The 24,841-nt window shown below is 45.7% G+C and overlaps 1 protein-coding gene across 1 annotated transcript; it reads right to left on the bottom strand.

Annotated features, from left to right (window-relative positions):
• Window positions 1-2,324: 2,324 nt before the first annotated feature.
• ACBD3 (acyl-CoA binding domain containing 3) lies at window positions 2,325-19,504 on the bottom strand. The gene is made up of 8 exons (XM_054290418.1): window positions 19,246-19,504; window positions 12,253-12,394; window positions 11,103-11,243; window positions 10,222-10,380; window positions 8,273-8,447; window positions 4,904-5,096; window positions 3,931-4,215; window positions 2,325-3,153 (listed from the first exon to the last, which is right to left on the bottom strand). The coding sequence occupies exons 1-8, from the start codon at window positions 19,502-19,504 to the stop codon at window positions 2,942-2,944; spliced, it is 1,566 nt and encodes a 521-aa protein (XP_054146393.1). The 3' UTR covers window positions 2,325-2,941.
• Window positions 19,505-24,841: the final 5,337 nt, after the last annotated feature.

Below are 24,841 nucleotides of genomic sequence, written 5' to 3'. Positions count from 1 at the left end.
GCCTCCCATCTGTGACTGGCACAGCACCAGGCAGAAAGTGCCCAAAGCCAAGGGGTGGGAAGGACAGCACAGGGGACAGGCAAGGACAATGGCACAGAGTAGACAAGTGGCTTCATTAGGGAGTTGTTTTGAGCTCACTGCTTCTCCTTCTGGGAGAGCAGAGCCAAGGAAGACCCTGCCTTGCTGTCTCCCACCAAAGTGCCTCCCAGAACCTGTTCCAACACTGTTTTCTCCCTGGGACCAGCTTTTCTCCAAGGACAGTGCATTCAGAGCTGAGCTGTGCCAAGCTGGTGATGCCGTGTCACCTGGTGCCACTGCCAGTGACTCTGCTCATCACACAAAGTGTTGGCAGTAACTCCTGTGGGAGGGAGCTGTGAGGAGCACAGGGCTTCCCTTCTAACTGGGGAAAGGGGAATTTACTCACACCTGACAGGTAAAATAGGCTCAACTGGGGCAGGCTTCCTGCTGTAATTACTTTGGTTTTCAATGCCCTTGCACATTTTGTGTGAAATTAGCTTGTAGCACACCCAGACTGTGGTACACTGAACTCCTCAGCATCTTGCCTCTCATAGCACAGCACTGGCTTTGTTCTCTCTGAAGAGAATTCTGCTCCCCAGGTGAACTCTGGGACCAAATTAGGGCAGATCCTGGCCTCAGCTCCAGGCTAAGCTGCTCACCAGCAGCAGCAACAGCAGAGCAGTAAAAAGTGACACAAACCTCAGCATAACTTGCCTTTTTACCTCTAGCTCCTTGCTTTTCTTCTTGTTCACTCTAAACCGTGCATGGTCCTGTCTTGCCCTCCAGGGAGGGATTTCAGGACCCTTTTGGAGGAGAGAGCTTGCAGGTTTCAGCTGCCCACATCCAACCCCTTCTACTACCCACTGAAATCCCAGAGAGACTCTGCAGATCAGGCTGGGCTCCCCCAGGACTGACAGATGGTCCACAGACATTCCTGGGCAGAGCCCCTGGCCACAGCGAGCACCTCTGGACATGGGAGAGATGATGACAAGCTTATCTCAGCTCCAGAGCCATACACAGCAATGCCAAGGTTTGCAAATTAATAAAAAGCCAACAGCATTACAGATAAATGTCTTTTAATTAGGATTAAATACTATCTCAAGGTATCTTGAAATCGCACTTGTACTGTACTATCAACAGCCAGAGGCAATAAAAAAAAAAGTCTGAAAATGTAGAAGTTCTAGCATCCAACACATGACAGTAAGTGCTGCCATTTAAAGCAACAAACACCGCTCCCAAGAACAGATATTCTTAAAGGAAGAAGTTGTAACATTTTTGTATGGACAAAAAATAAAAAAAAAAAGTAATCTGAAGACCAGAAGAAATATATTAGTGCCTGCCTTTTTAAAAGGGTTTTTTTTTTTGTTTTTCTTTTTTTTTTTTACATTAAATACAGTTTTCTTTAAAAGCAAGGTACTTTCTAAATTCATGGTTTATATACTGTATGTACACAAGAGCAGAACATTGTACAGTGTTTTTGGATAAAGCAGCACTAACTAGCTGGAAGCTGGTAAGGTGCTGCTGACCCAAAAAGCAAGATGACAAGTTAAGCACTCTAGGAGAAGCATCTCCATGGTTGGTATGAGCAAAGGAAAGTATCATGTATGTACAAAGTGACTGTTCACACAAACCCTGCCAGCCCAGCATCATCTGCCATGGAACTGCTCATGCTGCAGCTGATCAGAGGGAGCCTGGCTGCCAGAGCTGCTCTGAGACACAAAGCAACCCTTGATTTCCCCTCAGTAACAAGGTGCATCACCCATGCAGAGAGCACTTGCACAAATTATTATTGCAACAGGCAGCCCTGGGCTCTGGGCAGAGGATTCTCACTGCAGCCTCAAGCCAAGGGACACCTGCACTGCTTTCTCACTTTAGGAAACAGCAAATGCCCCAACAAACCATGTGAAACTGAGGTTAAAGCTACCTTAAGGATCTGTGTGTGCACCTGGCCTTTCTGCCCACAGCTACAAGTTAAAGCAGAAAGCTTGCACCCCACCATCACCAGTTCAGACTAAAAAGGAGTGGCAGTGATTTCCATCATTAGTGCAACATTAACTCCTGTACTCTGTCAAAGTGACTGACTGCTCTCCAGGTGCACAGCATGTGTATTCAGGTCTTACAAAACTGGTTTCAAGTTGGTAGCCTTGTAGATTTTTTAGTCTACCCCATTAATAACCCCATTAAACTCAGGAGCAGTCTGTGCCCTGTTCAAAGTCAATTGCATTAAAATATGACTTTTATTTTAGGGTTATCAGTGGGGCAGAGATGAAGGTTCTTCTTGTCACACATGCTTTTGAACATTATGCCTTCAGAAGAGGTTGTTTGCTGTACTTTCAGGATGCTGTTCATCCCTGCCTTACACACTACACTGCTTTAAGGAACTGGATGTTTCTTCTTTGATGAGGACAGAAGTGAGACAACTTGTTTCTAAACTGCATAAACTCAAAGTTTCAAGTTTTAATGGTGTAAAAAAATCTGACATTCAATTACAGTTAAAAGAAAACTTGCTACACAGCAAACTGCATCCAAATCTACCAGTTACTGATGGGACCTTTAAATTAACCATCAACGAGTTATTCAAGGCATCCAGACCTGGAAACATCAGATCACCCAGCCAGTGAGCCAGCAACTCCCTCCCCCTTTTTCATGAGGCTTTAACAAGTGCAATGGATGTGACCTCAGCACTGGAGCCAATGGCTCCAATCCCCAAAAAAGGTTAGGGAGATCCTGTGTTAAGCCCAATGCAATATGCATTAGTGTCATGGAGCAGGAAGATCCCAGTGTCTACTTGTTAAAAGTTCACACAAACCATACAGATACAGACAGGATGAAACACAGACTCAAAAGGATCCATTATGCTTGAAGAAAATTCCAAATAAAACGACATCTTCTGCACAGCCCAGCCTCAGACACAGCCACACCTTTATCTAGTATAATAAACTCTGTAGTAAACTGTTTTTGACCTCCATAGAGAGTAGGAGTTGTCAAATTTAAGAAGATAAACTCCTCTCCCTGGATACTGGTGGCTGCCAGCATACACTTCTTCGTGACAGTCTCGTCTGTACACAGGCACTATTTCATCTAGCTGAGGCTTGTTGGCATTCTTTTTGGCTTTTTCTTCACTGCTAGTATTTTCTGCAAGGGAAAAAAAAGAGGTGTCAGTGAACATGGGTGGGTGCTTTATGAAGGCAAGTCAGACTGATCTCCAGGGGACAAAGCCCTCTTTGTCAGTTCAGGAATGAGAGGAGTCACAGGGATTCATACCAGGGCTGGGGCTGAAGCACCCAGAAGCAGGAGGAACAGCATGATCACTTTATCATGATTTTAGCAGTTTGATATCAAAACTCACCACACCCACCTCCCCAGCCCAGCCAGGTCAGTTTGTGGAGATGCCAAACTCCAGTTTTCAGTACCACAATCACCCACCACTGATGTGCCATTACTTGGTAGTGACTCCCAAAAAGCCACTGCTTCCTAGGTCAGGGCAGATCACATGCTCATTTCAAAACATTTTTGTGATGCTGGACTCCTCCACAGGCAAAGGCTGTGACCTGTGTCCCAGCCACTGGCAGGACCTGCTCTCTGAGGCTGTTTTGCTGCAGCCTCAAGGAAGCTTCCTCCCTAAAGCACCTCCTGAACAGCAGGACAGGATTGCTCCCAAGGTTTCAGAGCACAGATACACTGTGCTCTGTCACACCATGGGTTTCAGCTGACTCAGGAAAAGGATTTCCCCAGCCTCAGCTGCTTTGGGTCTGTGACCCAAGGAGGGGACTGGAGTTATTGCAGAACTGCAGTTGCTGCTCAAAATTGAAACCAGATGGAAGCCAGAGAAAGCAGGAGATTCCACAAGACCATCAGTGGGGGTTTCCCTCACAGCAAACTTTGACAGTTTACAGACATTAGCTTGCTTACCTTCCTCTTCCTCCTCATCATCACTGGACTCGCTGACATGCACACTGACTGCAGTATTAGGGGAGTCTGTCCATTCAAAATACACCCCAAAACCAATGTCATAATTGTCTGTGGCAAACTCCCAAAAGAGGTAGGACCCCTCCTCATGGGTTGGGACTCTGACTGTGACCACTTCTCCTCGGCCCACGGTGATCACAGAGTCTGCATCCTGGCGGATTTTCTCCTTGAAGTCTTTGATCTGGGGTCGTGTCCACATGGATGGGGCAGCAATCACAGGGACAGAGTCTGGAGACAGGAGGGGAAATACTCCAGTTAGGCTTTGCTGCAGTTATTTATTCTGCATCCTTAAATGTGTGCCTGAGCAGCACTTCAGGGCCCCAAGCACTAAAGTTGCTTCTTCTGTTAAAAAAAAATATCACCTGGAAGCAAGTTTCAGCTCTGAAAGGATGCATGAACCAGTGCAAATTTATTTACAACACTACTAAATGCTACCAATTCACCCATCCAGCACATTTAAAGGATCAGTGCCTATGCACAAAAGCCTCAGAAGGTCAATGTACTGCTACAGGTGACAGGTACAGAATCCTTCACTGGAACCATCTTTAACCATCTGTAACCATCTTTTAAGCTCTGACCCACTTCAAGTAAAACTGAGTATATTTCTGCCGACAACAGCTTTGTGCTAGAACTTTTATGCCCCTTTCCTTCAAGTCTAGAGTGACAAGAGGTTCTGGATCCCATCAACTTTGCTGAAATGCTTTTGCTGCTTCCTCTTTCCCTCCCCTCCCAAAGCTGAGCTTTGCCTATGCAATATTGTCCTCCCATCAGAGACAGCAGCCCCAGGAATCAGTCCCAGCTTTTCCATAGGCAAATGAAGCCAAACAAAGAACCACAGTAACCCTACTTAAGACACCTGAACCCTAAGAAAGGCTTTTGCTATTGATTTTTAAGTAAGAAATGCAGCTAGTCCCACCTTTTGGTCCATTCTCCAGTGCTTCTTCCAAAACCTCTGGATCCAACTCCTTTTCAGGGCTGTCTGCATGAGCACTGGCCTGCCCATTAATGGATGGGGTGTCCCCTGGGGCAGGGCTGTTCACCTTTGATGCAGTAGTCAGGGGTGTCCCTGTTGCTGCCACCACTGCATCCTGCTGCTTCTGTAAAGCTGCCTAAAACAACAGGAATTTAAGTCAAGCACAACCAAACCCTCCCAAGATGCCAGTTTTATACTTTCCAGCAGAAGGTATAAAGACAATTTAACCCTTAGACCCAAAAGCAGCACACATTAACAGTTACATCTGCTCAGTCCCAAGGGATGGGAAATCACTTGGTTCTAGGCTGGTGGATACAACCTGAACAAAAAAAATAAATTCAACTTTCAACTGAATTATGGTACACACAAACTCTGGCACTTAACTATGGAAGTTTTTCATTGCTATAACATTTCTATCTAAGTTGGAAGTGTGACTTGTTTGCTGGGTTTTTTTTGCTGGGGTTTTCTTCTCTTTTCTTGGGTTTTTTGTTCATTTTGGTTTGGTTTTTTGGGTTTTTTTTTGCTGGCTGGAAGGGTTCCATCCAGCCTGAGCTCATCCAGGTCTAAGAAGAGCTGACTACTGATAGTCTTTGAGCTACTTGCCAATTTATGAATCAAACAGAGAACTCCCTTGAGCAACCTCCCTGACCCTTGTTACCTGCTCACAGAGACAACACAGGCTTTTTTTTTGGGACAGGGAAAAGAAAAAGATAAAAGTGACAGTGCCACTGTAAAGGATAACCTAATCATCACAAGATTTTGATGAGCAAATGGAATATAGGTGTCCTGCAGGAATATGAGGACAATATAGAAGAAATCTGTAAGCAGAACAGCACCTCCCAACTGCACCAACAGATCCCAGTGCACCTGACTCACAGGCATCCCAATAAAGTATTCCCCAGAGGTGTTACAGAAGCTGCAGGAGGGAAGCCCAAAGAGTAATTTTAACAGGGCAGAAAGTCTCTGCCTGTCCTGCACCACCTCAGCTCCATCCAGCTGTGGTTTGGCTTAGAAGGGAGCTATAAAGATCACCCAGTTCCACACCCCTGCCATGGGAATGGACACCTTCCACCAGACCAGGCTGCTCAGAGCTCCATAAACCTGTCCATGAACCCTTCCTGGGATGAGGGGCATTGCTGAACTTCATGAGGCTCACATGGCTGCCTTCCTTGGACATTTCTTTACTGAGAGCATCAGCCTCCACAAAATACAAATGACTTAAATCAGTTACTGAACTGTAGGTCTTCAGCTCAAGTACAGAGCTCAGGCTGTCCTCCCACCCAAATCAGGAGCAGGTTTTTGCAGGCAAGCACCTTCAGCAGGTATCAGTATGGGCTGAAGTCAGGCAGCAGGAGCAAGAGAGAGAAGTCAGCAGTGCTCAGGCTGGCAGGGAGAAGCAACCTCCAAGCCAGCAGTGATGCTACAGTGCTGCAAATGCACTGATCTTCAGGAGAGTCACCTGAAGAGGTCTGTTTGTGGTATTTAGATTTTTTTTAAAAAAATTTTTGTTTAGGATTTTTCTCTTGGGAAGCTGAGAAGCTTTAGAGAAAAAAACACCCACTTTTATCTCATTCGGGTTTTTTGTGTTGTGTTCATGAGTAAAATGTGTTTAGAAATTGTTTGCTTACAAGTAATTGTTTAATTAGTTTTTAGTGTGAGTTGTTTTAACTCATTAACTGTAAGTTATTAGCACTGTAAGTATTAACTGTAAGTTATTAGTTATCATTAGTTCTTAACTATTTGTAATTAGTACTAAGCTGTGTTAGGATTCTAAAAAGAGTTACATGTTTTTATTATTATCTTTTTAGCATTCAGTAAGTATTTTTTTGTATTCTTTAGTATAGCATAGTATTTTTTTATAAAATATAGTATTATAAAGTAATAAATTAACCTTCTAAAAACATAAGAGTCAAATGCATCATTGCTGCCTTTGTTGGGGCATTCCTTGCAAATACAATATCTGCTCATGCTCAGAGGCACTGGTGTGTCATTAAATTACACACACACATCACCAACTCTGCAGCAGAGCAGCTCACATTTCATCTCTAATAATTACATTGAACCAAGTCATTAGTAAAGAATGCTTAGTGTTCTCTTAATTAACAGCTGCTTCAGAAAACTACTCCAAAAGATGAAACAAATGAAGGGGCTTTGGTGTTTGAACCTGAAGCAGCATTAGTCACTAGCAGGGGAGCTCTCCCTGTGGCAATTATCTTTCCAAGGAGATAACAGCAGGCAAGTTAATGTATCCCAGGGACAGCCTGGGACACAAAGCCCACATTTCCCAGGGACACAGAGCCCAGGTTCCCCGGGGACAGACTGGGACACAAAGCCCAGGTTCCCCAGTGACAGCCTGGGACACAGGGCCCACATTCCCCACTGACAGCCTGGGACACAGGGCCCAGGTTCCCCAGTAACAGCTTGGGTGACAGAGCCCAGATTCCCTTCCCCAGTGACACAAAGCCCAGGTTCCCAGTGACAGCCTGGGGGACACAGAGCCCATGTTCCCCAGTGATAAAAAACCCATATTTCCCAGTGACAGCCTGGGACACAAAGCCCAGGTTCCCTTCCCCAGGGACACAAAGCCCAGGTTCCCAGTGACAGTCTGGGACATGAAGCCCATGTTTCCCAGTGACACAGAGCCCAGGTTCCCCAATGACAGCCTGGGACACAGAGCCCACATTTCCCAGTGACAGAGAGCCCAGGTTCCCCAGTCACAGCCTAGGACACAGAGCCCAGGTTCTCAGTGACAGCCTGGGACACAAAGCCCACGTTCCCTTCCCCAGTGACACAAAGCCCAGGTTCCCAGTGACAACCTAGAACACAGAGCCCAGGTTCCCAGGGACATAGAGCCCACATTTCCCAGTGACAGTCTGAAACACAGTGCCCAGGTTCCCAGTGACACAAAGCCCAGGTTCCCAGTGACACAGAGCCCACATTTCCCAGTGACAGACTGGGACACAAAGCCCAGGTTCCCAGTGACAGACTGGGACACAGGCCCCAGGTTCCCCAGTGACAGCCTGGGGGACACAGAGTCCACAATTTCCAGTGACAGCCTGGGGGACACAGAGCCCACATTTCCCAGGGACACAAAGCCCACATTTCCCAGGGACAGCCTGGGACACAGTGCCCAGGTTCCCAGTGACAGCCTGGGACACAGTGCCCACATTTTCCAGTGACAGTCTGGGACACAGAGCCCACAATTCCCAGGGACACAAAGCCCACATTTCCCAGTGACAGCCTGGGACACAGAGCCCACGTTCTCCAGTGACACAGAGCCCACGTTCCCAGGGACACAGAGCCCAGCCATACCTGCTGCTGTGCCAGCTGCACCTGGTAGAGCTGCTGCATGTACTGCTGGTAGTGCTGCTCCTGCAGCTGGCGGATGAGGAGCTGCTGCTGCTCGAAGTTGCCGGGGTACTGCTGTGCCGCGTACTGCTGGAACTGCACGGCCGTCTGCGAGTTCAGCGCTGCCATGATCTGCTGCCTGCACAGCACAGGGACACACACCTTACCAACAGCTCAGCATGGGGAATCCCTGCACTGAGCTGCCTCTCAGGCCACTCACAGCTCTGAATTCCAGCCTGCAAAACCCAGTTAAAATGAATCTACGTAACGGACCGGAACCCAGATGTGAGTTTTGCCTAAAAATACGCTGCGAACATAAAGCAGGGAGCAACGGAGCAATGTTTTCTACCCATTGTTTGGAAACATCAAATGTTAAAACAACCACAATTTCAATTTGCAGTCTGATAAAGAGGTAGTGCTACACAAAACCCACATGAATAAATTTATCAAATAAGCAAGGGAAAAAACCCACATAAGCTTTTTGCAGAAACCAGCCTTCCAGCAGAGCTCCTATAAATATTGGTAGGAATATGTCACAGACATCTTTTCATGAAAATCTTTTTGTTAGGATTTTTCCTGCTGAAGCTGAGAAGTTTCAGCAAAAAAGTGTAAACAATGGTTATCTACTGCTGTGGAATGCAACAGGTGGATCCATGATTGGTCTCCTGTGGATTTTTAGATTTACTGACCACTCACAGCAGAGCTAGGTCTCACTCTCTGCTGAGACACAGATCTTTGTTATCCATGCTTCTCTACTCTTAGCTTAGCTAGCCTTCAGAGAACTTTCCTTCTATTTCTTTTTAGTATAGTTATAATGTAGTACATATATCATAAAATAATAAATCAAGCCTTCTGAACATGAAGTCAACGTTCTCGTCTCTCTCTTCATCCTGAAACCCTTGTGACCACTGTCACAGGAATAAATCTGCTTCACCAATGCTTTTTGGTGAAGCTATGAAAAACACACCACATAGCTATCTTAGTTTTCCTGGTCAGTATGCAAACAAACCTGAAAAACATGACTGACAGTGGATTAATTCAGTAAGAACAACAAAAAAATGCTGCCAGATGGGACATCTGCATCTCCAGTAAACTCAACTGCTGAAACTTCAAGAGGAACACATGGGTTACATATACCCAGGCTGTTCTTCTCCTCTTTCCAAAGAACTAACAGAAATCCTATGGCTAAATGACAAGATAGCTCAAGGGCCTGTCTCATGTTACATCCATCAGTGACCAGCTATCAGTGTTTCAGAGGAAGGAAAGGCATCACACAATTGCAAGAAAAATTCTTTCCTTCTCACTCTTCTTCCATCCCCAAAAATCACATTCTAAAGCACCAGTATTAGACTGATCTAATATCCCAAAGAGCAGGATTTACTGCTTTTCAGCAAACTATGACCAGTTTAGATACACTTGGTACCCACATTCCTTTTCTGTCTCAACTCTTTATTTCTGTAACCTGCTATGACCACTTAATACACAGCTCCCATTCATGTGAAAAACCCTCTCAACTTCAAGGCATACCACACTTGTTGTCACTTAGCACTGTGCAACACTTTCTATTGTATCTATAAATTTATGTCTGTCTCTTACACTCCTCTGGCTCTCACCACGTTAAACAAGCAGCAAAACTTGTGGCTGAATTATTTGCTCCCTTCTCAAACCCACTACACAGCAAGCATTGGCTCTACTTCAGAGACACCCCCTGCAAAGACATTTTTATGGTGGGAAATAGCTGACTGATGTGGAACAGCTTTACCATTCTCTTAAATATTACATGTGCAAAGCCAGCTCTGTGTTTCCAGCATCTGGATGTGATGGGAACAATGAAATATAATCAGAACTGAATATTCCAATTGTCTCCAATGCAAGGCAGCTATTTTCTTTAAAGTGTTGTTTCCGCTACTCACTTCTGCTGCTCCATGCGAAGCCGTTCCTCCTCTATTCTCCTCCTCTCCTCCTCTTCCCTCCTCAGCCTCTCCTCCTCTTCCCTCCTCCGTTTTTCTTCTTCCTTCTGCAACCGCTCCCGCTCCTCCTCCTCACGCCGCCTCCGCTCTTCCTCTTCTCTCCTGCAACACCCCCTCAGTGAGCCACTCCAGCACTCCCACAGTCCCAGGATGAGTTATTTCCAACCTTTTGCCTGCCCAGTGAGGCTTTTTGTCTGGTACCATCTCCTCATACTTAAACTCGGCTTGGAGAAGTGTCTTACTGGACACACACTCAAAAAAATCAGATTATTGCAGAGTTTTATTGCACTCAGCAGCATGACAAGGGTAAATTCTGTGCTAAATTTGATATTCATGCTAACCTGTTACTATGCCACCTGTATTGCAGAAAAAATTGCCTGGAAGCTTTAAACACATTTTCCAAGCTTTAAACACATTTTCCAAGCTTTCACACATGTTCAATAATTATGTGGGTTCTATGGTTTAATAGTAGCAATAATAAGGCAGCCTTTATCAAGCTGCTAACCCACATTAGAAGAGAAGTTTAAAACTGACAATTTAATATTCTCTGTCTATTTAGTCCACATACATATTGGGACAGACATTTTGTGAAGCATTTCTTGTTAAGCAGATGACAGTATAAACAAAATTCTTAAAACTCCTAAAAAAACCACCCATTACTGGCAAAGTAAAAAGGCTTAAAGAGATCAAATGGTACCACAGCCACCTACATTTCAAGCATTTCCCTTCCCAAGGCAACTCCAACCTCAGCTAGCTGTGGTACAGTCTGCAGGCCAAGAGTTACACACTCCATAGCTGCCAACACCAAAGCACCCAAATGTTACCTTTTCTTTTCTTGCTCTTCTTTCTCTATCTTGTGGGAAGTGACATACGTTGAGAACAAGTGGCAGCACCTATGTAGGAGCTTGACAAATTCTGTCATAGCTTTTTGCTTTGACATGTTTCCAAGGGCAGCCCATTCCTTCCTGAGAGAGAGAATTCAGCTGAAATAACAGACTCAACTCATTTTAAGCCAGTAGTGAGCGCTGACAGCCCAGCAAATAAAAAAAGTTGGGAGACCAGGAACCAAACATCATCATTTGCAGTTTCAGAGAACCAACAACTTCTTCCCAAAGACAGTAAAATGTTCTCTTTTCTTCTGTCTTCCAAATAGACATAACTCAGCTCTCACATGAAATTTCATACATCCCATCAACCCTACTTTAAATTCTGAGCTTTGTCCAAAAACTTCCCAGCTACAAGTGAACCTGCAGTATTTTTTTAATCTCCTTCCACTCTAGTTTGTAGAAAAAAAAGCATGCATTTTCCTGAATGAACAAACATGGTAACAGCTACTGATTACAGCACTTCAGATAGTTGAAAGAAACAGCCTTGCTCTTTCTAAGAAAAGCTGCATCCTTTTGTGCAAAAGCAGTGCACTGGGTCCACCTCAGAAAAACCACTGCTGTCTTGCACATTGCCTCCACTCTAGAACACTCAAAAGAGCAACAATGAACATGAGAAGTGCAGCCTGAGCTGCAAGCAACACCAGACACATACCTGAGACCTCCCAGGTCTCATAAAAGATTTACTCAGGGTTTGAATGCAACAGGTTTTAATTTTCTGACCTCAGAAATTAGCTTTGGTGTTAGGACAAGCTGTCATGAATGCTTCTACCACTGGCAAAACCTTGGCCTGCTGTAGCCATGGTGTGGGGTTTGGATGAAACATGGGCCTGCACATTAATGCATTGTGAGAACCTGACTGCCAGCAGAGCAGCTTCTAGTGTGGTTGAAATAAAAAAAAAAATAAAAATCACCCAATAATCTTCTGTTAGTTCCTGTACTGAGCTGTGACTCACACTTCTTGCATGTATTTGAAGAGGCCACTTTCACTTTCCACTTGAGATAACCCACACACTTGTAGAAATTGGATGATGTTATCTCCTCACAGGAAAAGCAGAGTGAAGAACAACAAAAGCTCCAGCCCTTTTACCTTCTATCATTCCCCAGCACATCAAAGAATCCAACTTCAGGGCAAGTGTCAGGGTTGTAAGGTCCCAGCAGAACCTGCTTGTGCAGTGCCACCAGTTTGAGCTTTTCTTCATATGTTGGGTGAAAGGCTTTGCCATCTTTTTCTGCAAGGAAAAAAAAAAAAGAAATTTTCACTGTTCTGATTAATTAAACACAGAATATGAATGAGTAGGTGGCATAACCATTACCACCATAAAAAAAGAGAAAAAAAAAAAAAAGTTGAGTCACAAAAGGTTAGACAAATTAAGTCAGTTCTATTTAAAACATAGATCTGTCCAGATGAAACACATCTACTTCAGCTAATGAAAACTTCAGTGTGGAGTGCTTTGCATCCCACTATCTCCAGTCAGTCATCACATAGATATTTACATTATTTTGTTGAACATCACACCATATGGATCTAGATCTCCAAAATATTTAAAAACCTCAACTGAATTCAAATGTGTCTGCCAAGTCTACTCTGGTGTGCACAGGAAGGATTTCCACACAGAAGGATGTGATGTTAGCTTTATAAACTGCTCTCCTTTCATGCTCCTCACATTGATGAAAGCAGAACAACCAAGGCTGAAGGCAAGGAGAGCTGCAGAGAGGAGAAATGAAGAGTCAAGGAGAGTTTTCCTTGGCCAAGGCAGCTGGAACAGCCCCTCACAATGAAAAGCCTCGCAGCTGACTCCATCAGCTCCAACACATCCAGTGAACTCTGACAATAAGAAGGCAACATAAGCCTGAAAATGTTCCAGTGGCTCCACAGGAACATCCTCTGAAACATTCCCAGTTGGATCCCACCATGCTTTTACTGGTAAGAAGATAGTTGCATTGATTTAAAATGGTATGTGAATCAGTCAGCTAGGACTTACCTCAACACATTGAAATTGTCAAAACAAATCAAAGGAACAGGCATTGCTGTGTGTGACTACCCTGCTCATTAAGAAAAAGACATTTTTCTCAAACAGGAAAACAAATAAACAAGCACCATCTCCTTTTGGAAGGAGAAATGAGGAAGCTGCTACCAGAGGTAAAAGACAGATAATTCCCATGACTGCACTGCTCTCCATGTAGCTGGGAGCTGGGGACAAAGCTGCCACTCACTCCCAGTTCTCCTTCAGAGCAAGGTGCTCACAGCCCCACACTGAACAGTCCACACCTAAATTTCAGGCTGACACATCCTGCAAAATTGCGTGGCTGGCACTTGTGAACAGCTACTAACACAAAAAGAAGTGAATCTTACAACTAGAGAGGAAGGAAAATACCCCTACTACAGTATTGAAAAACTCAGAGCAAACACTTCTGGAAATCAGAAACAATCCCAGTGGGAAAGAGATTGCAGGTCACAGCAAGACATTTTATTTTTGCCAGGCAAAGTTCAGTACGTTGCTGGACTTACTCAGCTGAAACATCAAAAGCAACTACTACATGCATGCCATTTATTTTGAAGCCACAATCAAATTATTAGGAAGGCAAATATTTAATTACTTATTATCCATTCCTAGAAGTCCACATCACTGTTGCAGAATTTCAAGTATTTGCTCTTGTCCCAGTGTCACACAACCTTGCAGCAAATAGAACTGCCAGCTTCAGAAACAGAAGCATTTCTCCCCAGAAATATCTACTTCTAAAAATATCTGGTGGGGTAGAAAAGAGGGGGGATATAAAAACTGAACCAGAGTTTACTCAGTGTATACAATGAAAGGACAAGAGGCAGCTGACACAAACTGAAGCATAAGAAATGCCACATAAGCATTTAAATGGGGTTTTGTTTTGCTTGTTTGCTTGAAGTTGTTGGGGTTTCTTTAATGCTGTTGTTTTTGTTTTTTAAACTGAAGAATGTTTGAGCACTGGAACTGACAGCCCTGAGAAGTTTTTAAGGCTCCACGATTGAAGATGTTCAAAACCCAAGTGTCTGAAGCCTGAACGGAAAAGGAGGGCTAAATCTGACAATCCCCAGCTGCCCCTTCCCACCCCAAGTCTGTGATCCTCCAGGGATTCAAATCACCACATTCTGGTGAGCTTTCAACTCCTGCTCTCAGGCCTATCAGAGCCCTTTGGCTTTTCCTCAACTCTTCACACTTTACACTCCACTCAGAATTTGCTTATTAGGTAACCAGCACAACCATTAGCCCAAATAAACAGCACTACTTTGAAATAACACTTAATATCCTGGGGCGTCCTGCTACAAAGCAAGCCAACTGACAAAGGTACTGCACTGAAACTCTGCCAGGCTTCTGAGCAAAGCATGATTCTCAAGGGGTCCCTACAGCACAGTTAACTTTTCACAACCTGTGTACCTACATCTGTCTGGCAAAACACACTGCTATTTGCTGTACTAAACTGCTACCTCAGCCACTTAACACCATCAGTATTTGAACTCACTCCTGAGCAGAGTTAGAGTGAAAAAAACTTAATTTCCCATGCAACACACAGCACATCTGCATTTTCACAGAACAGACAAGTCAGACCTCATGCCCTAATTACTGTGAGAAGACAAAATCTGCATTTACAAAGAATGGTGACCCAAGGGGAGAACAACAAACAAGCTAAATAAGAGAGGGGGGGAAAGACAGAGGAGGAAAACACAAGACAAGCTTTCAGTGACTTGTAGCTCAGAAAAAAATTATCAGAAAAACACTTGCAGCCAGTCAGACAGTGAAGTTAAGTTTCACACTAGCTATTTTGCAGTTGAACTCTACAGCACAAACCACACTGTATAATCACCCCAAAGCTCAGGAATTGTTGGTGTTTAACTGAACCAGAGGACCTGAATTCATCTGCAGAGTCAAATACGCCAAAAAGAGCATTAGTGTGTCTAGACAAGCAGAAGTGCCAAATGTATCCAAGCATCCGTGAAGGCGCCATTTGAGCAGGCATTACCCACACACCTCACACAGCTGGGGGAAGTGCAGGAACATCAAAGAGCTCCAGGGAACACACTGAAAAATCCATAACACAGCAGCTGCACAGCCTTCCCTGTGCCACTGGGATCCCTGACCCAACCAGGCCAGGAAGATGCTCACTTTGCAAGCACAACAGCAAGATGAAGCTGTCACTAGCAATGTGAGGGGTTTATGTCACTGTGTTATTGACATGGATTGATAAAAGCCCACAAATTTAGACACAAAGGAGTTTAAGAAATATGCTTAAGAGATTGCATTGTGCAAGATACTGTTACTGCTCTTTAACTTCAGATTTTTTTCTCCATTAGAAAAACACCACGCTGCACCTTCACTCCAACTTCACCCACTCTAAATGCCTAATTCCACTGGGATAGCATTGAGTCATCCAGAAGCAGCTAGAAAACAATTTGTGAAGAGTGATTTTGCACCTCACAGCTTTTAAAAGCAGAACTCACATACGTTAATTCTATTCATTTGCAACGTTTTAATGAGCTGGACCAAAGCTGAGCAGTGTGAGGACTGAAGTGCTGCCTGCAGAGCCCAGTTCACCCTTACACTCCTAATCCTCCCCTCCTGGAAGTGTGTCCTGCCTCCACAGAAGAATTACTGACTGGCGCTTCCAATTAAATATGATCAAAGCTCAACTTCACAAATGTAGATACATTATAGGGGTTTTCATGTTCTTGACAACAAGAGCCTGCTTAACTTACGAATTACAATCATACCATCAAATCAGTGCTCAAAAAAAGAGGTCAAACAATTAATTGAGAAAGATGTTCTGCTGAGGCTGAAGATGCATTCTTGTTAGGATAAGAGGAAATAACTTAGAGCAGTCAAAGAAAATTAGAGTACTTAACATTCCAGGAGAGCTTTTAGATACCAAAATGATATGGTTTGTGTACTGCCTGCTCAGATGTGCTGCGCTGCAAATCACTTTAGACAGTGCATGAACACTTCAGGGACTGCCATGTATTGAAGGTTGGGTGCAGTGGTATTTCAATGACAGGATGTGGGAAGCAACACAGCCAGGCTGATCCTGGGAGAGATTTGCTGGCAGAGCTATGCAAGCCACCCTGTCCTGCTTCAGGAGAGAGCCTGGACAGGTTACCTTCACTGGCATAGCCTGTACCAGCTCAGCAAGCAGAGGAAGCCACCAGAGACACTTGTGCTGTGCCAGGTGCCCCAGGGCTCACAATTACAGGCAAAGAGATGTACAATGACTGCAACATGACTGTTCTCCACTGTACACTGCATCCAGCACAGTGGAGCTGCTTCTTAATGGCAGCCAAAATGCTGCTTGACCTGCACTAGGCTTAGCAGAGCAGGAAGGGAAAGAAGGCTCTTGTGTCCCACAGAAAAATGGACTGGAACACTGTTACCATCTATTTTCTATGCCTCTGTTATTCTGAAAAGATCCCTTCACAAGCCATTATGAATCTTAAAAAAAAAAAAAAAAGAAAAAAAAAGAAAAAAGATAGCGCCTAAGGCCTGACAGCTGAAGTGACCCAGGGTTGAGCATTTTAGAATTGTCTTTATCAGAGACAGAATAAAGTGGCTTTAGAGTCTCTTTAATATCCTAGCCTAGTTTCTGTTGTGTTCTGCTCACTGTCTGCACACACTCTCACCCTGCCTTGTCTCAGCAACTCTGTCACCTGCAGTATGCCACCACTGGCAGTCACTGCAATAAGCAAACTCAAAATATTTTGATCAGATTCAACTTCTCTGGGACAAAAATACCCCAAGACTTACAGACAACTCAGGCTGCACACTGAAGCAGAAAAAAATCTGCTTAACTACCAGCATAGTTTTTATAAGAATGGTCAGGAACAAGATCTCAGCACTGACCTGTTAATTTGGGCCACCCTTCAGACAGATCTGTTTTCTCCTGAAGCACAGGAGGAATTCCTGTTTGCTCCTTGGCATGCACAGGGCTGCTAACCAGGCGTGCCCACTCCCACAGTTGTTCTGACAGCATGAAAATAATTTGGAAACGAGACCACTTATTTTTGGAGCTGTGCAGATATAGAACAAGCTGGCAGAATCAGTAACCCAAGTATTGCAAGCTCCTGTAGCTCCCCATCAGATCTATAAATAAAAATCTTTGTGTTATGTCACTTTTAGGAAAAAAATCTACAGATGAAATGATGGGCAATGACTTTGTGTGAGTTACTCCAGCCACAAGAACAGAGAAACAAGATTTTCACTGGAAAAAATGACAACACAATTGAATGGGGAAAATTATGATCTCATGAGCACAACCATGAGTTACAAGAAATTGCAGAAGGTTAAAAAAGGAGCAGGAGTAAACTGAAACATGTTGGTATTAAGTTTTGATTACAAAGAACAGCAACAACAACAAAAAATCATTGCTAAGAGAGGACAAGGGAAAGAACTGGAACCTACACCACAAGTAACACCCCACAGACTTCATCATCAGAGAGGAGATAAAGCCAGAACATAAATTCTGTTAAAACGTGATATAATAGATAGAGGTTATTGCTACATAGCAACAATATAGATAAAGTCACTCACATGGAACTTTTGCACTGTAAACACAAGCTCACACTGTAAAAACAGGCTCCCATAGAATATTCAACCCAAGACAGAAAAAGACCACAGCTGACCAAGACAAGGAATTTGCTGCTGCACAGACATTTCTTTCTGCATCATTAAACACAGCCAGAACTCTTGTAAGCAACTTCTTTTACAGAAAGAAGACATTGAGTACAATGCTTCCACAATCTGATAAGCTCTGATACAAGAGGAAAAAATATAAGATTTTATAATCCCTCATGTTTTTTACAGCTTAAAAAATAATGCCTGTGTATTAGCATGCTAACAAAATAACTACTTTGTGGAAGGGCATCAGAACAGAGTCAAAGAATCAGGGCTTAAGAAAACTGCTTAGAGCCTTACATGCTCCTAACAACTACCAGGTGCAGGATGTGAAGAAAGACAGCTTTGTCCTTCCAGCAGTGCTTCCACCTGCCAGCAGTGCTTGCCTTTAGAAGAGGCAGCCTCCCTGGGAGGTCACCTAACAACTGACTGCCACAAGACCGACCTTTCCAAGCGCACAGCTCGCCTTCCCTAGAGCAGGCATCAGGCTGCACTCCCTGCTTCACCTGGATCAGACTCTGCCTGGAAGCCACAGGAGTGACACAGTGCTGAAATGTGCTCAGGGTAGTGAGCACAGCTCTTCCTCCCTCAAAATGTGCTCAGGGCAGTGAGCACAGCCCTTCCCTCAAAATGTGCTCAGTGCAGTGAGCACAGCTCTTCCCTCAAAGTGTGCTCAGGGTAGTGAGCACAGCTCTTCCCTCAAAACTCCACAACTCACCTCTCCCTTCACAGTAAAGGAGTGTGGCAAGGTACGTTCACCTTCCCACAGAAGCAAACCTGGCTACAGGGGATCCCAGCAAAAGCCCTCCAGGTCTACACCCGGGGTATTTCACAGCTGCCTGCTGGGTTTGGCACACAGAATCATAGAATCACTTAGGCTGGAAAACACCTCTGAGACCATCGAGTCCAACTTGTGACCCAACACCACTGTGCCAACCAGACCACGGCACTGAGTGCCACATCCACTCTCTCCTTGAACACCTCCATGGACGGTGACTCCACCGGCTCCTGGGCAGCGCATTCCAATGTCCAATCGCCCTTTTTGAGCAGAAATTCTTCGTGACATCCAACCTGAACGTCCCCCGGCACAGCTCAGGACTGTGTCCTCTGGTCCTGGAGCAGCACAGCCAGCCTGGAGCTGGCACGCTGAGGAGCGGGCACGGCACCGCTCACGGCGAGCGCTCCTCGCCCGCCTCCGAGAGCTTTCCCTTGCCGTGACACCGGCACGGAGCTCCATCGCTCCGGTTCCAGGCGGGATGGCGCACACCCACCCCCGGCCGTGCCACACCGCGGCCCGGGGCAGCCGCTGCTCCCGCCCCAGCTCCCGCTCGGCATCAGGCAGCGACACGCGGCTCTCGGGGCACCCGGGGCTCGGCCTGACCCCGCAGGGCGATGCCGCCCGGGGCTCCCCGGTGCCGGTGGCTGCCCCGGTTCCGAGCCGGGCTCACCTTTGAAGAAGCGCAGCGCCAGCCCGTAGAGCTCCTCCAGCGCGAAGCCCCAGCGCCGCTCCAGGCTCAGCGCCGCCTCCTCCGCCGCCTCGCCGCCGGCCTCCGCCGCGCCCGGGGAGCCGGGGCCCGCTCGGCCCCGCCCCGCCGCCGGCTCGCCCGCCGCCGGCCGCGCTTCGCAGGGCGGCACCTCGGCGTTGGGGCTCAGCGTCAGCCCGTCCACCGAGACCTCGAGCCGGTCCGAGCTCAGCACCGCCGCCATCCTCCTCCACCGCCTCCCACCCGCCCTCCGCCTCCTGCTCCGCTGCGGCGGCCACGTCCCGACTTCCCGTCCCCTCCGACCCGGATCTTCCGGGCCCGCCCGCGGCCCCGCCCCGCGGCAGGCACCGGGGCTGGCTCGTCCCCTCCTCTACCGTCCCCTCCTCTACCCTCCCCTCAGGGGCACTGCCTGCTCCGGGTTCGGGGCTGCCGCACCCCCTCCATGCCGGGGCTGTGAGTGACTGAGGGAGCCGCCGCTGGGCGCCCTGTCCGCGCTGCCTGGGTGATATTGGTCTGTCACCAGCGGGATCTCCCTCGTGAGGACAAACTGCGGGAGATGGGCCTGCAAAGTCTGGAGAAGAGAAGACTTAATAAGTGGGAATCTCATTAATGCATAAAAATATCAGAAAGCGCCGAGATTTTCGGTGGTGCCCGTGACGGCATGTGGAGCAATGGCCGTAAATTATAATACGAGAAGTTCCACCTCAGCCTTTTGCACTGGAACAGCTGCCCAGGGAGGTCGTGGAGTCTCCCTCTCTGGAGACATTCAGACCCCACCTGCTCCAGGTGACCCTGCTTTGGCAGGATGGTGGACTGGTGATCTCCAAAGGTCCCTTCCAATTTTAACAATTCTATGATTCTGTAAAAGCCTTTTGGTCCAGCAGGAAGGTGCTGTAGGGTCTGCTGCTGACCTCCTGTCCTCCTCTCTCAGAAATCATGCTTCACTCACACAGGAGAGGAAAGAAATGAGCCAGAGAAGGGTAAAAAGAGCACAAGGCAATTACTTCTCCAAGAGCTGTGTCTGCAATTAGCTCATTCCCTTGTGACCGTGAAACACTGCTTACAATAATGCTATTATCCTGTGCTGCGGAAGGGTTCAGATTCGCTGCCATGCGTGGCTGCAGAGGTTTATTCCCAGCTCACACAATCTTGCTTGCAGGATTTTGAGAGACTGTGTTAGCATGGAGTGCTTTTGGTCTCATTTCTCAGCCAAACCACGATTCAGGCTGCACAGCTGGGAAGTGGCTCAGCCCTGCCAGGTGGTTCATGAAGGCAGCGCTAAAGAAGACAACTGCACACCTCTGCAGCCTCCTGAAGCTCGGGGGTCTCCCCAAAAGCCTGTGCCCCCTTCTAGGGTTATCCCCTGAAGTTTGTCACACTGCCTAGTTTATCTGCCATTCAAAGTGCCTTCGGATCCAGTTGTTGATCTCTCAGGAATGTTGAAGACATTTCATTTTCACGCTTAAAAAGTGCTTAGAAGCCTTTAGGTGAAAGAGACAAAATGCAATTCTTTACAAGAAATGTAAAGCTTTAAATTAAATTATTTCATTTCCAGTTAATATTTTTTGGGAGACGATGCCACTCAAGGCACTGTTTACTACACATGGGGCAGAATTTGGTTTGGATGATGAGTCACCTAAGCTACAAAATAAATTTTACAACTAACTGGAAATCCTTTGTAGCCTCTTCACTAGCATTTTTGTTTTTTGAGGATCAAATATAACACCGTGTAGTTTGTTTTTTCCTGCCAAAGATTGGCTGCACCATCCCCTTTTGTTGCTGGAGCTCTCCAGAGCACACAGTTCTCTGTACTGACTATTTTGTGCTACCTCACAGACCAGTCTAACAACAGATGATTTTATCTCCTCATACAAGCCTGCACCCTGCCTTACAGGTCTGTCACTTCAGCATCACTTTAACATTTAATAGTTAATTAATAGCCAGCTTCACTTTAACATTTAATAGTTAATTTATAAATCACTTCTATTGAAATTTTATTTTTCAAAGTTTTGGTCTAACACATTTCCTTCTTGGCTTGAGGAATATGCACTTCATAAATATTTTCTTCTGGCATCAATTCTGCACTTTAATCCATAGTTCCTGCTTTAAGGAACTGAATTTTTTACCCTTAAAATGCATCCTCAGAGTTAGAGAAGCTGAAGTTCTACTGGCACCAGCAGAACAGCTTCCTCCAAGGAGGGCACCATAAACTCTTGGAGAGGTCCCAGCTGCAGAGGCAGAGCAAGGTGTCTCTGATAGAGCTGTGTCTGACCCAAGTTCCACCAGGTATAGGAAGGAGAGCAGCTGTGAGATGGTATTTTAGGAAAAAAATGGAACTTGAAATCTTGGGAGGAGTCAGGAAGTCCTGGTCTGGGATCACATAATAACAAATGGTGAAAAATAACATTTTTCTAGAAGAAAATTTTGAATTTGCAGCAATGGTTATTTGAGCTGTTCCCTGGCATGCAAGCAGTGTGACTTGCAACACCTTCAGTGAATTGCTCATCAATCCTGTAAATGGAGACATATTTCCCACGTGATTATGACAAAGAGTTCCCAATAATTTATGTGTTGGAGAAAACCCTTAGCTTAATTCACAGATAAGATGAAAATGCTAAGTTCAGCCAGTAAATTGTTCATTCATTTCTTGGAACAGCAGCTTCTGTGTGGGAAAAGAAACACAAAAGAAATACAAGTCCCAGAGAGGGAGTCTGGTCCTTTAAATACAGTGCTCTCCAGTAAGGAATGCAAACCTAGAAGTTTTATAGAGAATAAATCAATTATTTAATTCAAGCTGCTGAATGTTTGACAGTTAAAAATACCAACCTACTCACTGAAATTGTACGGTAAAGAATCAAAGCACTCACAAGGCACTGTCCTCATGTAAACAAACAGCTCTTCCACTCTTCCTGGTTCCAGAGTACCCACCCTTCTTCCCAGACAGCCCTGGATGAAACCCATGTGCTTCCAGAGGCTTTGGGTGTCCTTTGGAGGAGCCCCACTCCTGTGGGGGTGTCTGACAGAGGGACAGCCCCACTTTGAGTGGTGTGGCCTCACATGGTGTTTGCTGCAGCAGCAGCTGCTAAATATTTGATTATCTCAAAGGAAAATCTCTGAGCAGCTGGGTCTGGCACTGTGCTATGGGCTCAGAAATGCAAATCTCTCACTCAGGAGATATTTTATCAGTTTCGCAGGGATGGCCACATTCAATAAACTGGGTGGCACCATCACTCCCAGTCCTAGTGCTATGGTGGCAGCCCAGGGCTTCCACAGCTGGGAAGGAGTGCAGTGCCTGGAAGGTAAGGCTACATGTATCTCTGGGAGAGTGACTGGATTAATAGATTAACTAAATTCCTCAGAGTTTGGAAATTGAGTTGCTTTTGTGGGTATTAACAGGACTGACCTTTTCCCATAATATGATAGTCCTATTCCTCTTCTTACCATCTTTGTTTCCTATTCATGGGAGTTGTACTGGATGAATAGAACCAGGTCCAGAGGGAAGAAAGTGTTCAAGTTCTTTTGGTTTAATTAAAGGTTTTCTCTTGGTCTGCCTGCCTTTCCTTACAGGACAGAGACCAGCCGTTTGGTTAGGAGCTGCTCTGACACTCTCCACCCAGGGAGGCAATGTTACAGTGTACTGGACTCCCATCTCTGCTAGAAACATGAAGAAAACCAAATTTTATTTGTGCTTATGTCTGATAGAATCGAGACAAAGAGTATATTTTTGTTTTCCCCTTATAGTTCTCTTGATCACTGTCATTTCATAGAAATTGACTTTGGATATTGGAAAACATCTTTTTCCAGGACTTAGAATGAATCATTATCATCTGCCATTGTTGCCCATTTTGGTGACCACTCAACCTCATTTACCACCAAACTGCTCTTTTTTTTGTCTTTTTGTTGCTTTTCCTAAAGTTTAGGAGCTCATGGTGACCCTAACATATGTGTGACAGACAGCAGATGTTCTCAGTAACTCTTTAGATGTTCAGGACATGTTGAACTCAAGGATCACACTGTGATCCTTGCATGCCTTGGATTTTTGTAGTAATTTATGGTGACATTCACACCAATTTCTCTAACTAACTCCATGAGGTGCAGAACAAGTTAATTGGATGTAGGATCTTGGCAGTGCCTTTTTAGCCATGTCAGCAAATCCTGCTGAAATCAGGTTTATTGGCAGGGTGCTTGAGCAGCTCCTGAGGAAACATACACATGCTAAGGTCCATCTTCACTAAATATTCCCATTCTGAGAGACAACAAACACCCCGTAGCATGGAGGCTGCTGTCCCAGCTCCAGGTGACCATAAAGGAGCAGTTCAGCCTCATAAATGAGGCGATACCGGTTCCATTATCTCACTCTGATATGATTGCATCTGCTGTGGTGTGGCTGTGCAGACACGCCCTGCACGGGCACAGGACCTGGAGAAGCAGCGCTGCACTTTTATCTTCAAGTCTTTGCCAAATGAGATATGGCCAGGAATTGGAGCACTTCCTGAATTTAAGCAACTCCTCTAATGAAGTGATTTTACAGAAGAGAGAACAGGGAAATTGATGCAATTAGCAACTGCAATTTTTGGCTATGTGCCCAGAAAAAAACATGAACCAACAGCTAGATGAATAATTTCTATCCCTGTAAATTCAGAGCACCTATGGATGCTCTTTTCAAACATGTCCAAAAAGTGAGTTGTACCTCTATGGCAGGGTATGACCTCAACTAGTGTCCCCAAAGAGGACAGAGGTGGCACATGGCTGGGCCCTGAGCTCTGATGCTCCAGACACGTCATTTTCTGTGCTGTGCTACATACCAGCTCCTTCCCTCCTGTGTCCTTTTCCTTTTTGGCTTTATTTTCAAATTAACTGCATCTACCTTTGAAACTCCAAGCTATCCACTGGCACAGGAAATGCCAGGCAGAGAAGAGATTTCTCTCCGCAACTGCTTCCTCTGCTGCCTCTCTCTTGTGTGTGCGACACGTGGCGCTATCCACGTCACTCCTTCTCAGCAAACAGAAGGATAACACACCTTCCAAAAGCATGCAGTCAGCCTGTCCCTCTTCCTCTGATTATCAGATGCACTCTTTAGTGGAGAGCATGTGGCTGGCTCTCAGCTGCTCAGCTGTGGCTCACGTTTTTATGTTGTTGTTTGGGGTTATTTCTCCTGCTTTGAGTTAAACTGAGAATGAGGTTTGATGAGATGTCTGCAGCCCTGGCCTGCTCCCAGCCATACACCACCCACTCCCATCAACATCCTGGTTGCCAGCTCTTATGCTAGTTGGGCCTCTCAGCAGTCCTCTTCACCTTTTTAAGCAGCTGGGTTAGTTCTCTGCTGGCTCAGAGGGCAGGCCTGGTTCACCAAGGGCTTGGGAAACCACTGGCAGCAGCAAGAGCACGCTGCCAGGAGGGAGCAGGGAAGTGAGGATGGGAGAGCTTTGGGCACAGCAGGTACAGCCATGAGCTAATGCCAAATAGCAGTGGTGGCACTGCACTGCTGCTCCCAGCTGTGTTCCCTGCCCTTTCCCTTGCACTGGATCTAGCAGTGGAGTGGCTCCAGGGTGAGTTGATC

The sequence above is a fragment of the Melozone crissalis genome, unplaced genomic scaffold (assembly GCF_028551555.1).
Source record: "Melozone crissalis strain CALT ecotype California unplaced genomic scaffold, PUWL_Pcris_2 ptg000081l_1, whole genome shotgun sequence".
NCBI classification, from domain to species: Eukaryota; Metazoa; Chordata; class Aves; order Passeriformes; family Passerellidae; genus Melozone; species Melozone crissalis.
The sequence above is the reverse complement of the archived record's forward strand: the minus strand, read 5'-3'. Positions and strand labels throughout refer to the sequence as shown.

Coding starts and splice junctions, on each gene's coding strand:
- ACBD3 (XM_054290418.1), bottom strand. CDS start 19,504: ATGGCGGCGGTGCTGAGCTCGGACCGGCTCGAGGTCTCGGTGGACGGG. Junction 5,097..8,272: donor TGCAGCTGGCACAGCAGCAG/GTATGGCTGGGC, acceptor CTGTTGTTTTAG/GCAGCTTTACAGAAGCAGCA. Junction 3,154..3,930: donor TGATGAGGAGGAAGAGGAAG/GTAAGCAAGCTA, acceptor TTTCCCTTGCAG/AAAATACTAGCAGTGAAGAA.